At 33.4% G+C, this 15,328-nt stretch overlaps 2 protein-coding genes and 1 non-coding gene across 5 annotated transcripts; all 3 read right to left on the minus strand.

The window, feature by feature from the left end:
• Nucleotides 1-1,711: 1,711 nt before the first annotated feature.
• LOC8273514 lies at nucleotides 1,712-8,073 on the minus strand. The gene is made up of 3 exons (XM_002527891.4): nucleotides 7,939-8,073; nucleotides 4,757-5,545; nucleotides 1,712-2,185 (listed from the first exon to the last, which is right to left on the minus strand). Exons 2-3 carry the CDS (start codon nucleotides 5,453-5,455, stop codon nucleotides 2,099-2,101), a joined length of 786 nt encoding a protein of 261 aa, XP_002527937.1. The 5' UTR covers nucleotides 5,456-5,545; nucleotides 7,939-8,073; the 3' UTR covers nucleotides 1,712-2,098.
• LOC8273515 (pinin) lies at nucleotides 1,712-12,064 on the minus strand. 3 transcript variants are annotated; one of them, XM_048375589.1, is made up of 11 exons: nucleotides 11,852-12,064; nucleotides 11,634-11,750; nucleotides 11,157-11,222; nucleotides 10,715-10,891; nucleotides 10,518-10,631; nucleotides 9,893-9,964; nucleotides 9,485-9,568; nucleotides 9,262-9,362; nucleotides 8,878-8,962; nucleotides 7,939-8,360; nucleotides 1,712-2,185 (listed from the first exon to the last, which is right to left on the minus strand). In XM_048375589.1, exons 1-10 carry the CDS (start codon nucleotides 11,930-11,932, stop codon nucleotides 7,974-7,976), a joined length of 1,284 nt encoding a protein of 427 aa, XP_048231546.1. In that variant the 5' UTR covers nucleotides 11,933-12,064; the 3' UTR covers nucleotides 1,712-2,185; nucleotides 7,939-7,973. The 3 variants fall into 3 exon arrangements, with proteins under 3 accessions (XP_048231546.1, XP_048231545.1, XP_048231544.1); XM_048375588.1 differs by lacking the exon at nucleotides 1,712-2,185 and adding an exon at nucleotides 7,557-7,756; XM_048375587.1 differs by lacking the exon at nucleotides 1,712-2,185 and having other exon boundaries at nucleotides 7,810-8,360.
• On the minus strand, nucleotides 8,546-8,691 carry LOC112536282. The gene has a single exon (XR_003080327.1). It is a non-coding gene; the product is annotated as a small nucleolar RNA snoR135 (small nucleolar RNA).
• Nucleotides 12,065-15,328: the final 3,264 nt, after the last annotated feature.

The raw sequence follows: 15,328 nt of genomic DNA on the forward strand, positions 1-15,328 counted from the left end.
TTCGAATATTTGAGGTGGTACATTAATTATCTTACTAACTCAAATACTTGAGCAGTTCATTATTTATTTTATTGACTCAAACATTGATTATTTTACTGACTCATACTTAAAACAATACAGTGAAAAATCATAGTGCAAAAAATTATATTGAATCAAAAAAATTTTGAGAAGTAAAATTATTTTGAGAAATTGAAGTTAGTGAAAAGATATTTTAAGAGTCATGAGGAACTATTAGCACGACTTCACATACTTATTTTTTGAGTCAAAATTTTTTATGGCACCACTTCTTTGAAAATAGCCTCATGTGATTAATTATTTCAACAAGTGTGGCAGATTGATGGCGATGCTTATAGACGTGATTACCAAGCTAAGGGAGCTCAATTCAGATTCTAGATTAGGCAACAAGCATTACAAAAGAACCAATAAGCATATTAGGAAACTAATAACACTTAGCAAAATATTTTATCTGGAGCAGTTTTTTAAATACTGAAGTGAAATTTTTTAATTTCATTATAGTTTTTCTATTTCCTTAGCTTAAATTTATTTTCAATATTTCTAATAAAATTTCTTAGTTTATTGTTACTTTCACTTTAATTAATTTCACTCTAGTAATTATTTAATATAATTTTCTTATTTTAATTTTTTTTTGTTTTTACTTTTATTAATTTTATTTTCTCTGCAATTCTTTAACTTAAATAACAGTTATTCTATTCAAACTTAGCGAAGTTTTTAAGAGTAGATTTAACTTTAGGTCCTTGAAGTCATTTCGCACAATCATTTGATAAAAGCTAGATCGATGTAATCTATTTACTATTTATTAAGCACATTAATTATGAAGTAATTTGTCTCGAAAAACTAGCACATGTGAAAGGCCAAAATATTATGCAAACAATAGCGGTCTACTATTTCTTTATCTTCAATTGGCATTTCAAATATACAATTGCTTATCTTTGGTCTTGTACTAGTTTTCCTTTGGTTAATTATGTTCACTTGTGTTCTTAAGACTGTCAAATTATGCAGCTCATTTGACTATTACTTGCCCTTTCTTCACAGTGATGAGCTATCCATATGGATTGACTGTTGCTCAACGTGCCTAGCGCTGTAATTAAATTATTCTTGTGAAAATTATTTCCTCAGAAAATATTATTTTCAAAATGAATGAATCCTAAGTGTATAGAGAAAGAGTATAGGCAGATTTGTTCACAACTCTTATTCGGCTCAAGCTTGATCCAATTTGAGTTTTTTAAATTTTAATTTAAATATTAGCCCATGTCATTTATACAAATCTAAATTTTAATAAATTCGGTCTATCTTTAAAAATATTTATATTTTTAGTTATAGTTTTTTAAATGACCTAGGCTTATTATTAGAAGAGCATAAAGAAAACAGTATACTCAAATTCACTGGGACAAACTTAAAAGTGAAAAATACATATCCAAGTATGAAACTTTTGGATGGACCATATGGGTACTCCCGCTAGGTAATATTTGGTTCTTTCATCTCCCTCTTACAAGTGGTGATGCATGTCTAATGCTAGGCATTTTCCAAAAACTCTTTTGAATAATTAAATTAAATCAATGGAAACTCAGCCTCCAGTTCAACTAACAATCCAAGCAATATGGTATTCTGAAAATGAGAAGAATCCTGAAAGATGCAGAGGATAGAAAATGCTCGACATTCCAAGACACATCACATTTTCCAGACAAAAAGATAAGCCAATTGGGTGTGGAATGGTAGCATTACTGAGTCTTTACACTTTACACGCAATCAGCAAATTTTTGCTTATAAGTGAAGTAAGCCACAACCAATATTAAAAAATAATAAAAACTGCAAAATCTTGGGAAAAACTCTTGATTTTCCCATTTGGAATATCCCTTTTTCTTCTCTTTTTTGACCTAATCCTCAGCCTCTGATCCGACTTCCATCCAAGTGAGGATATGGGTTTTCTACCCCTCTTGCTTTCTGCTTTCTAGCCTTCTCTTTTGCTTTTTTCTCCACTCTCTCTTGCTTATCTCTGGAGAGCAAAAGAATAACACAAGAAAGAACAGTTCTTTTTCCAATTTTTTTCCTCTTTAGTTTTTCGTCCTGTACTGCTTAGTCAGACACTTAGTCCATCAAATCCACAATCCTTGTATGTAAGAGACTGCTTCCTTGGACTTATTGCTATTGCACAATTCACTGATACCTGTCAATCCAACTCTAATTAGATGTAAATTCAAATGAAAATTGGAAAGCAACATTAAAAATCAAGAGATGATAAAAAGACAAGAAAAGGGAAAAAAGAAAGTATTTCCAAGTTAGCAACAGACTAGCAATAATGGGCATGGATTTTGTTGTTTTGCTGTGTTTTGGGTGGGATGGGAGTATGCTGGGTTCTTGTTTTGTTAATTTTTGTCAAAAAGCAAGTTGGAATTTCAAAGCCACAATTACACCACAAAAGAAAAAAGAAAATTGGTCTAAACGACTTCTCAGGCGAGTGCTACCCACGCGCTAATTATTGCCTACCACAAGGAAGTTCACATCTGACATGCCAGGTTGCAGATTCAAAGAAGAAATTTTATATATTTGAATATAATGATGAATATAATACTTATTAATTTTAAATAATTAAATATAATGATGAATATAATTCTTATTAATTTTAAATAATTAAATATATGTCAATTATCTAATCAAATAATCTTAAAATGTAAAATACTCGGGTGTCTCATGGCAACAAAATTGTCCCTCAAGGCCAAGGATACTCACTGTTACATGGAAATGCAAGGATCTTCACATTCTGTATGTATGAGATATTAACACAAATGCACATGCAGGTACGGCAAATGATAGGAAACCGAAGCAGTGAAACTGAAATCCAAAGGATGATGCCAGATTTTCCATTACAGGAACCCAAACAAAGGATAAGTGGAAAGAAACTATTAACACCTTCAGGCCCAACCAAAACATTGGATCCCATCACATAATATCACCCCCTAGGGGCCACATTAGGGCCCCAAAAGTCACCAATTCACATGCTAACAAATAAACTGAAGAATGCCTTTGAGGAGGAAAATGCAGTTTGACATTTGTAACCAGAAAGCAAATAATGCATTCTTATTTATTGTTCTACACTGTACTGCCACTTCCTTATCCTCCCCAAAAAGAAAGAGATTATTAATAGTTTCTTACTAAAAAGGATACACTTATAAGCACACACTAATTACTAGAAACCCAAAACCTAAGTAGAACATCATAAAATCCAAATGGGTACTCAGCAATGCAAGAATCAAAGATCATCCCTGTCCTGAAGGGGTAACTAAATTAAAACCAAAAATATTGTAATGCACCTTAAACCCTAGCCATATCAAAAGACAGTAAAAGAGTAGACACTAAGCTACATTATACATTTTTTCAGAAAAGGCATACAAATAAAAGTAGAAACTAAATAGGAGGAACAAAAGGCCAAGTGGGAAAGGTTAGGTCAAGTTTCCAAGAGAGTGAGAATCACGCGCCAATGATGGTAAAAAAAAGGAAATCCTGCATCTTGAAGAAATCTTAAAGCACATTGCCTCGACAGTATTAATGGTGCGTTTCAAGAAAGCGCTTAAAAAGGAAGCTATGGTTAGTAATTAGCGGCCCATCAACACAAATTTTAAAGTTAAAGAATTGCCTAAGTACGTAACCTTTTTGTTGCTTTTTAAAAACACACTTAAAAAGGACAGTATTAAGGCATAAAGAAACCCAAGATTCACTAATTTCTTAAAGGACCAGGGACCAAAAAAGAAACCACATGACATGAGGGTCACCAACAAAAATGCACCAAAAAGCTAAGGGCACTAAAGCAAAAAAAAAAAAGTTGAGCCCAAAAACAGCCAAATATAGAAATAGGGCAAACGTAGAGGGCAAATCAGCAAGAATATCCGAAGTATCCAAGAAAAACATGCGCTCTCACAAAGAACAATAATATAAGCTAAAATTCAGCGTATATTAGCTAACACAGTAATTAATGGACGGTGCACGTTAGCAGAGAACAAAAAGAACAGCCCTAGTAAAGCCCAGAGTGGAACTGAAGACGGTGGGTTTCGCTTGTACAGAGCCGTCCACGGCGCTAACTGGAAAAATAATACCGAACACCAAAACCCCGATTTTCCAAATAATACTTTGCCAAGGAAATTCAAATTTGAAAATGATAAGAGAGGAAGAAAGGAGTAAACAGCAAGAAGAACTAGAAATTAGACACCAAAAGAAATACAAAAATAATGTCAAGGATTGAAATGGGCATTAATAATAAAATGGCAAGAAGAGAAGCATAAGCAAAAATAGTAAAATAATTAGCAACTGAAAATTCTTAACTCATATCAAGAAATTAAAAAAAAAAAAAAACGAACCCAAAAGAATATGAAATTGCAGAAAACAGAAATGAGAAATGTCAGGAATTGAAATGGGTATCAAAATTAAAATGGCAAGAAAAGAATTTTTACAAGCCAAACAAGAGATAAAAAAATTAGTTAACTAAGGAATTCTAGAGCCAAGAAAAGAACCCATATCAAGAAATTAAAAAACAAGCCCAAAAGAAATCAAAATGCAGAAAAAAAAAATGTCAGGAATGAAATGGGTATCCAAATCAAAATGGCACAAAAACAACTCATAAGCCATAATAACAAGAAAAAGACCAAGAAAAGAACCCGTGTCAAGAAATTTAAGGGAAAAAAAGAAAAAACCCAAAAGAAGAAATGGTAAATGTTGGACATCTAATGAAAGCTAAAGCACTGACCTGAACACCAGGAGAATCAAAATCGAGAACTCGGATCTTAGCACCAACTTCACCAAGAACACGAAGCTCAACTCTATCATTAAGGGAAGCATCACGAATTAAATCAGCAGCATTAGCTTGCATCAAGCTATAACGATCAACAGAAATAGTAGCTTCAACTTGTCTTTCACTATGAGCTTCTTGATAAAACCCAGGAACAGAAGCTTTACCTAAAGGAATCCCATGGTACATGACAGTAAACCGAGACTCACCATACTTGATCCCAACTTTGTTAGGGTTCACAGCAGTGAATAGCATGTGGATTGTCAGTGAGAGCGAAGCGGTTGTGGGTCCGGTCGCTACGGTTGTGGTGGGGTCGAGAGAAGCAGTTGGGTTAGAAGCGGAAATGCCCATGTATTGAACGCCCACTTGTTGGAGATCGAATTGAGGTTTTTTGGGCTTGACTGCGAGAATAATTATGAGAAAGATTGCGAGGACTAGAAGAGCCAAGAATGAGAAGAGAAGGAAGAGACAACAGCAACACCCTTTTAAGGATGCTGATGAGGATGATGTTGGATAATAAGGATGATGATGCTGGTGGTGGTGGTGCTGTTGTTGTTGCGGCGGTGGACGCTGGGTGGGTCTGTGCTCGCCATTCTGAGAGGTGGTCGTTGGGTGGTGGTGCTGCTGCTGTTGTGGTGCTGGTCCTGGTGGTGGCATTTTGGGTCTTTTTGCTTGCCTTTCTCTTCTCTCTTCTCTCTTCTGTCTTCTCTCTTCTCTCCTCTCTTGGTAAGCGAGAGTGTCACTTTGCTTGACAGATAAATAATGGGATCAGAGTCTCAAGGGAATTTGGATGTTTATACTTTTATTGAATGTTGACTAGCTTGCCATATATTTTATTTTTCTTGCTCATAACAAACCACATAAAGTTGTTTTAAAATATAGTACTAATAATAACAATCATAATTCTTGGAAATAGAATTTCTTGATTGAGAATGCTACTGTTATGCTCTTACAAATGCTTATTATTATGTATTATGGGAAGATTAGATTTAAATTTGTATGGGAAGACTTGTTGATCTGAAATTTAATTCAAATAAAATGTGTGTTTATGAAATTCTAATTTAATCTTTGTGACAGCTTCAGTTTTTAGAATTGGAGTAAGCAGAAGTCTTGTCGTTTTCTTGTAATAAAAGGGAGAAGCTATATTCTTTATCCTGAATTGCCTGATAATAATTAAAAATTAATAATTAATTTTAATTGATATCCGGGGTGGACTTATTTTTTGTGATTTGTTCCAAGCACATTGTGTTTGATTTAATTTTAATTTGGTAGAATTCATTGAATTTTTTAATTAAATTATTTAGAAATATAAGTTTTCATGTTTGATATATTATTTTAGTTGGTAGAATTCAATATAATATTTTAGTTGTTTAATTATTCAATACAAGAAAAATTCATAGATTCCAAATTCATAACTATATCTATATATAGAAGAATTAGTAGAATTTAATAAATAAAATTTGAATTGAATTCTTATCTCCAACCAGAGATATCAAATTTGATTTTAAAAATAAATTTCATGGGAGCTTATAAAACCATTTAACACTTTTGTACTTTAATTTAATTCAAATATAATTTTGTATAATAAAAGAATAGAGCAGCATTTGGGCGGGTTTGTCAACTTTACTTAGGAATAAAAAGAAGAGATTACTTAGCTCATTGGGAAACTTTTATATTATATATATACTAATACAGTATCATTTTGGTTTTCTTAATTAATTCCATGCTGGCAGACTCGTGTACAGCATTAAGAAACAGAAATTGGCCTCCAAATATTTTCAAACCAAATTATATATTAACAAAACACATTAATTCACAAGAAATACTACATTTTTCTCTTTTCTTTGGATGGAACTCACAATATGTAAATTATGTTATACTGTAGCAGAAGAAGGATTCAAACTAAAGACTAAGAATCCTTTTAATATGCAAATTTCTTTCAACTTACTCATCTTTTATTTGATCTACCTGAAAAAATCTGTAAGTAATCAAAAATCAGATTGTCTTGTGAAAATAAGAATGAATAAAGAAAAATATTGAAGTGGTGGTGCATGCACAGAGACAGCAGCACTAAAAGCTGACTGAAACTGAGGCTGGCAATTCCTTTGAATTCCACCTATTATATAAGGGTTTGTACTATTTGTTTGTTGCTGCACAGGGTTTTTTTTCCTTCTCTCATTTATAGACCCAAAAAGTGTTTTTTCCTTTCAAACAAAATAGGTAACGTTGGAAAGCAGACTCGGGCAACCCAACCCAACTCAACCGCTTCCTGTTGTACCAAAGAAAACTGTACCAGCAAAAAGGAACATCAGCAAAGTGGAGCTGCTACCCAAAAATCTCCATCCTCACATGGAATTTTGGAGCTACATTACCAATTTCAATTTATTCATATTTACCTTTATTTGTGTTTGTCAGGACAATCCCTTCTTTTCCTCTCTCCTTCCACCCAACCCCCCACCCAAAACAGAATATTGTAACAAATTCTTGCCAATTTGAAAAATAAAAATAAAAATAAAAACAAAATTCATTAGCATTAAAATGGAGAGTGCAAAATAAAAAGACCAGATAGACCAAGTTTAACTAGTTAAACAAGGACTTGTGTAAGACTCAGAAAAAAGCAGAAATGTACTCCTTTCTTCTCTAGTGTCAAAGATGGCTACCTTCAACAACAAAAAAGGCTATTCTGCAAAGCAATTTCCTTGGGACAAGTTGTGATACTTGGACAGTTAAATAGTAAATCACACATTCATAGCAAGACTAATGAAAACATTTATCAGCATTGTTAATTCAAAAAATAAATGCTACAAAGTTCATCTGCATTGATGATTTGGAGAACAAAGAAAAAAAAAAAGCTGCTATAAATCAGCACTGACAAATTATAACGTGAGCCGAATCCATGATCTGTCTTGAGATAATCAAACATTCCTCAATATGAACAGTACAATATAGTAACTCAACCTAAATGAATTAACAAACATTAATAAATAAAATAAAAGTTTAACCTAAACGCATTAAACACACTAAAATAGGACATGAAAGATGAGATAAATCAAAGAAACAAAATAAACCAGTTGCCTAAAGGCGAGCAAATAGCAAGCAGCAAATACGGAATACAAAATAAACCTAGAGAAAGGAATAACCTGAATGAAAGGGTGTGCATGGCTGCCTTCTACATTTACTGATCCACATTATCAGGATGCGGACTGGTGCTACCAGCTTCTGGCTTGACTGCTTCATCACCCCTTCTGCCATTATCCTCAACATCCAGCACATCATCCATCATATCATCCTCCCCGACATTGATATCTTCCACATCCTCCTCCTCTTCAGTGTTGCTTCCACCGGGTATCTTTCTTGTCTTAGGACCATGCTCAAGCCTGTGAGTATCTAATTCTTTGTCCATTGTTTCCTGTAGGCTAGCATCATTGCTTGGCCTCCTTGCTTTCCTTGCATTCTGCCATCTTTCTAATTCATTTTCAACGTTACTAAGATACTGCTCTGCAATCTGCTTCTGATAGTCAGACAGTTCCTCTCTCCTTGTAGCCTTCCATTCTGAAAATGTCTGAAATGCAATGAACATACATGAGATATTCTACAAAAAAAAAAAAAAAGAATAATGGATGTGGCTATGTTCCACAACTTCTGCACCACAGCCCCCATCCAAGCACATGCAGGAGGATCCTCTCAATCACTAAAGGGGGAGAAAATGCAGAAGAACATCTCTTCTGCAAGAGAGGGGATAGAATGTGATGTGGGGAAGATGATTGTTGAAACTTTCAACAGATGAAGCACAACTGCCATCTTCCTCCAGCAGATTTTTTTTTCCCTTTTGCAGGGTAACTCTTTAAAAAACAGAGTGCATTTATTTGTAGCACAACGCCGATCCCTGCTAGCTCTACAAAACTTGGATTTAAAAAAGTCATAAATGAAGCATACACATGCAATTATGCAAACCCTTTTCTAGCCATTCAGCCTTAAATTTTAGGAGTATGGTGTTGTTATGGCATTTAACATGTTTGCCTATCCATCAGAACACCTGCGGAAGACGCCCAAATTACAAGACACGCCAAGAAACTCACCTGTTCTCTGCGCTGCTCAAGCAGGGTTGCATCCTCATCTAATGGTTTCTTTGGCAAGTAATAAATGGGAGGCTCTGCCTTAGTCCTGAAAACACATTGCGAAAGAAAATTAAAAAGAGTCACAAGTGACCACAAAAAGTACTAAGAATTTCTACCTAACATCCTGCAATGCAGGAACATTCACTTGTCAAAAGTTCCTTCAACACTACTATACACATGAACAGAAACTTATCTTTGTCTCAAAAAACTGTGAATATGGACACTTTTGGACCAAAGTTAAAAATAACCTGCAGAAGAAAGTGAATAATAACAGAACATCAGTATTAATAATGGTCAAAAAGTTTCACAGGCATGGAAAGTTTTATGTTAAATGGAAGAACAGACCTTATAAAATTGCAAAGTTTTTTACGGTGCTCACTCCACCGAAGAAAAAGCAATTCCAACTTCTTTTCTTCAGTTTTGGCCGCAACACGTGCTCTAAGAGTCTGTTGCAGTAGAGGGCAAAAAGTGAAGAGAGTAAGAAAAAGACATAAAATTTGCTATAAGGTAAAGGAAACCTTTTGAAGCTTCACAGACAAAGTTATAATTTGTAAATTCAAGAACGAACCAGATCTCTCCTTCTTTTTTCGGCAATTTGCTCACGCTCTTGCTGCCTCAGCCTTTCACTTTCTTCACGCACTCTTTGCTCAGCCTAAGGGAATTGCAAGACATTAGCCATAAAATAGAAACTACATAATTCTCAAAATGTTTACAGAAGTTGTGGTATTGGTGGGGAACCAAAGACATTATTTATTGCAAGTAACAACATATTAATTTGGAAACAGCAAAAGGTGATAATTCTTATCAAATTACTTGTAACATAAAACTCTCAAGCGAAATAGTAAATCTTATAGCAAGTGGAGCTATAAAGAGCATCAGATTACTGCTTCATGATTAATGCTTTGTTTAGACAAGGAACAATGCAAATAAAAGCAGGCTACATTAAAGTGGGACTGACATGAGATAATATACTCACTCTTTGTAAAGCACTTGACCTTTGTTTAAACGCCTCTGTTCCTGAAAGTTTCACATCTTCTTTCCTGAATTTCTGCAACAGAATCAAATCATGAAACATCTAAATTTCACAAATCACAAAAAAATAAAATTCACATTAAAATCAGCATGCAGAAAATAAAAAACCATAGATGCAAAAAAGATATTTCATGTTCAAAATGCAAATTAATTTGCTTATTCTTACATTCTTTATTATGAAAAGCAAGCTTTTATAGTACATATTTGGGAGAGATCCTAGATCAAGTAAAACAATTACTTAAGTTAGAATTAACTCCGGCTGTTTAAGCACAGTCAAAAACAGAAATTTTATGAATTCCTCCTTTTTCCTTTTTGGCAAAAATTGTGAAAATTTATTCTGTGGCGCAGTGCCCTTTACTAACTACATTACTCAGGTCAAAAGGTAGAATTGTTAAGAAAATTTCAGGAAGAATGAATTTCTATTGCACAGCATGATCATGCTAAAGCAGGTTATTAGTGGAATATTATTAGCGTATCTGAGTACAGCCTTTTCACGCTCAAATTGCGCATGAAAGTAAATTCGATTTCAATTGCTAGTAAGTAAAAAAGATCAAGGAATTAGCATATACCTCCAAAGTACCTAAAAGTTGCCCCAGCATTCTTTTATTTCTGCTAACCAAGCTTGGATCCTCATTCTTTGGCAACACCCTTGGCACATGCTCGATAACTGGAGGTTCAGTTTCCTAGCAATGAAACCTCAATGTAAAAACTATGATTTACATCCACAAGGAAACACTCAGTAATAAGATGAAGGCTTAACATTTACCCTCTTTCCTGCCCTCTGGATGCCATCCCTCCTGGTCCAACCACTCTGCTGTGCATTGGATGGCTTTCCATCACTTTGATCTTCAATTATAGCCCCAACATCTTCTTCTGCGTCGGTTGATTCCTTTTTCAAGTCCTTTGAAGCTACATGTTCCTCAACAATCTCTCCATCCTCTACCTTCATTGACAAACACTCAATTATATAACCCTTGGACAATTTCAAACCATAGCAAAGGTAAAAGTACAATAGCTGAATAGGCATACTTTCACTCACAAGTCATAACACATAAACCAGTATTAAATTTAAACCTAAAGCAAATATAACATAAAATTTGAATTGTCACAAACTATTCCTCGAGTTCCTCCAAATACTAAATAAAAAAATAGCAAAAACCAAAAAAGAAGTCCAAGAAATGAAAGATAGTATATACTACATAGCTTACCTTTACAACAGCAGACAGAAGCCGCCGTTTTGCCGGTGGTTGATCTTCCGCATCATTTCTATCAGCCTGAAAACCAACCACATAATCTTTTTAACTCGTATGTCCATAAATTTTTAAAGACATTGCCACATTTGGAACAACCTATTTGCAATAATTAACTGAATGAATTAAATTATTGCAAAATCAGGTGATTTCTGGCATGATATCATATCCTTCAAAATGTTTTCTTCTTTTTAAGTTGAAAGAATTGAATTCTAGCAATACTATGACCTTTCAAAACACCAGAATTGATTAAACAGGATCCAATTTAATTGAATTTACATTCGTAGACTTTCCAAACACTACCTAACAGATAAAAAAACAAAAAAGACTTCTAGTCCCATATAGCTACTTCCAGTCCGAACGAACTAAACGTACAAGCGGGCATGATAAAATCAAGGCTTGAATAAACAAATGTTTCTTTAAAAAAAATTTTACAGGTCGAACGAAGCCGCGCTGTCGAGCACCATTCGCAGCAAAGTTCCGAGGACCAGAACCAGCAAACCCTCCTCCACCTCTTCGGAGTCCCCGAGGATCACGCAACCGCTCTGTTATCTATAATTGACAAACAAATAAACCAAGAATATGAATTAAACAAGTTACCCACAAAAAGAATATATAAAACACAAACGCAACATAACATAAAGTGGTAATACCTGGCGCTGCTGGCGATGGAGTTCATCGATCTCTCGCTGGAGCTCCTCCTCAGTTTTTTCAATAGCTGTGGCGCTACCCATAATAGTAGTAGGGGAGATTTGTTGGGTTTTTCTTTTCTTCGATGTTTGTATCAGCAATGTGTCTCTCTAAGTGTTTGATTGTTTTGTGTGTATGGCTGGGGTTTGGTCGCGTTGAAGAGGAAGAAAACCCTTTTCAGGGTTTGAGAATTTTTGTTGTGTTCTATTGGCGTTGTGGGCTTGTGGCCCAAAGTTTCTGAAAATTGGCTCGGAAACGAGCCCAAACATTCGTGAGGATCGAAATTTCATCAGTTGTCCATTTCTTTTTTAAAAATAAATTATTATATAATTTTAAATTTCTAAAAATTACATGGAAAATAAAAAAAGTTGAAACAATATAATTTAAATTTTTCATTGCTTTAAAAAGAAGAGAATATAGAGAAAAAAGAAAACTAAATTTAAAAAATTACTAAGAGATTAAAAGTACGGTATCATAACAAATCTTTTTCTATTAAAGTAAATTTTATGAAGATTTTTGATTCAGTTGAGAGGAAACAATAGCTTATTTGTTTTTTGCTGTTAATTTATATTGGTTGCTTATGTTACACGACTGTTATTATTATTTCAACTATAAAATTAAGTTGATAGATATAATTTAATAAAAAATTTAATATTTAATATTAATTTATAATATTTTAATAAATAATAGCAAACTAATTATTTAGAATATTTTTCTTAATCTTTTAAGTTTCAAAATTTTATTAGTGTAATAATATAAAAATTATCTTAAAAATATTAATTAATTAATTTTAATATTATATAAATTAATACCATCAAAATAAAAATTTATTGTATAATTAAAAATTAACTTATAATTGAATATAATATTAAAAATATAAGTTAAAATGTTATTTTTTATAATTAGAATTGTTATTTAATTAGAAAATTAATTTATTAGTTAATATAATATTACATATAATTACTATGTTATTTTCCGAGATAGAATTAGTATTATTGTTTGATTAGAAAATTATTTATTAATTAATATAATATTAAAATATAATTAGTATGTTATTTTCTAGAATTAGAATTGTTATCTAATTAGAACACTAATTTATCAATTAATATACTATTAAAATATAATTAATTTATTATTTTCTAAGATAGAAATAGTATCATTATCTAATTAGATTAAGAAATTACTTATTAGTTAATATAATATTACAATATAATTAATATGTTATTTTTTAGAGTTAAAGTTAGTATTTAATTATGAATGTAACTCATTAATTAATAAATTAATAGAAAAATATAAAATTACATATAAGTTTGAATTCCACATGTCAAAAATAAATACACATGTCAAAATAAATAAATATACATGTCAAAACAGAAATTTTATATGTCAAAAATTAAGTACGAAACCAAAAAGAATTTAAATCTCAAAAATTATTATAATTATTATTATTATATATATATATATATATATGGCAGCCTGTAGGAGCTATAGGAAAACAACTGGTTAGAATAGAAAACCAGATTCAAAAGCCCCCTATAGTGGTGACATCTCCAATCCCTAGTACTGGTCAACCAAAAGAGTCGAACCAGTCAGAGAAGCTTAAAAACCCAGTTTTTAAGCCATATCAGCTTACAAAGCCGAGCCAAGACCATTTCCAAAAGCAAACTGAGTTTGCCAAAGTAGTCAGAGAACAGCTAAGTAGATTAGCAACCTCTGAGTCGTCCAAAAACCTAGTACCAGATACTCCTCAAAGTAGTAGGAATATCAGTGCTATAGAACAAGCCCAAAGCGATGAGTCTAACGATTCAGAGCTTGAAAGCCCCATTCCAAAACCCTTCAACATCAACAGATTGGGAATCCAAGCCCCTAGATTGACTGGAATACTCCTGGAGTACCGCTCCGATCTAGGAATCGAGAATAGAACAACATCCTAACCCGGTCTAGATTCAATGCCTCCTCCGTCTATGAATGGAATATAGATGGAATGTCCGAATACAACATCCTTGGTCTCTTACAACAGGATGACCATGGCGTACCAATGCCTACAAAACCCAAAGTGGTACCTCCGATAGAGCCATTCTTTGAGCTCCGATACCGGTTTTTCCGGCCGCTTAAAAGGATGGTGGGATTATCATCTCACTCAAGCACAAAGAACTCCAAATCCTAGGTGCTATCCAAACAACAGTAGAAGGAACTCCAATCCTAGATGAAATAGGAAATCCAATTGAGGATGCGGTTTCAACCCTAATCCTCACTATTTCCCTACATTTCATAGGAGACCCTTCTCCGCTTCAAAGACAAGAATGCCGAGCTCCTTAGCAATCTTACTTGTAAGAAGCTTAGCAACTTCCAAAGTTACAAAGACACTTTCCTAACCAGAGTCATGCTTAGGGAAGATTCTAGCCAACCTTTCCGGAAAGAAAAATTCTTAGAGTTTACCTAAGATTCTAGGTGAAAGAGTTAGAATACCATAAGAGAAACCCATAACTACAAATCCCTTATGATTTCTACACTTATGGAGAGTTAGTTAGTCTAACCCGGAAAGAAGGTTTAAAGATTTGTCATGACCTTAAGCTTCAAAGACAAATTTCAAATGGGAAATGAAAAGACTAGGCAGGAACTAGGTAGTTTCACAACAGTATAACCCAATAGAGCCCGTGTCTAGTTGCAAAGGGAAATGCAAAGTTGATTCTTATCCAAAATCTTTCAAAAGAAACGATTTTCAAAGTATAGAAAGCCTTCTAAAAGCAAGGAGAATTTCTATAAAAAACCATCTTCTTCCAAATTTCATCCTAAATTTCCAAAGAATGATTCAAAAAGGATTTTTCAAAAATTACATGCTTCAAATGTGGTAAGAAAGGCCATACTTCAAGTATTGTAAGTTTTCCAAAAGACTCCATGAGCTTCAAATAGAAGAAGAAGTTTTGCAAAGATTTCGCTCTTAGTTGATTCATCCGAATCGAGTTCTCAAACAGTGAGGAAGAATTTCAAATTGATGAAATCAAAACCTCAATCGATTGTTCGAGATGATTCGTGGAGCTCTTCAAAGAACATTAATATGCTCACTAGGCAACAAGAAGCTCTTCGTCGTAAAGCATATTAGTGATCCTCTTATTCAAAAGCAAGTTTTAAAAGAAATTTTAAAAATCGAATCTCTGGTTCCTTCATCTAGTAAGAATACTTATGATCTTACTATGATTTTGGACAAAGGAAAGAAGTTGAAAAACCCTCTTCCCATCGCTCAGAACCTGGGAAGGAGATTAAAACCATCAAAACAGAACTCAAAGAGTTGAAAGAAAAACAACAAAATGATTCTGCTTTTGCTTCAAAGCTCGATCCTCAGCGAATAGTGATTCGATTCGACGAGGAAAATGATTTTCAAAACCTTGAAGTTTCCGAAATGTTCCCGAAAACTTTATCAATGTTTTAAAGGAAATTAC

Source organism: Ricinus communis, chromosome 6 (assembly GCF_019578655.1).
Source record: "Ricinus communis isolate WT05 ecotype wild-type chromosome 6, ASM1957865v1, whole genome shotgun sequence".
NCBI classification, from domain to species: Eukaryota; Viridiplantae; Streptophyta; class Magnoliopsida; order Malpighiales; family Euphorbiaceae; genus Ricinus; species Ricinus communis.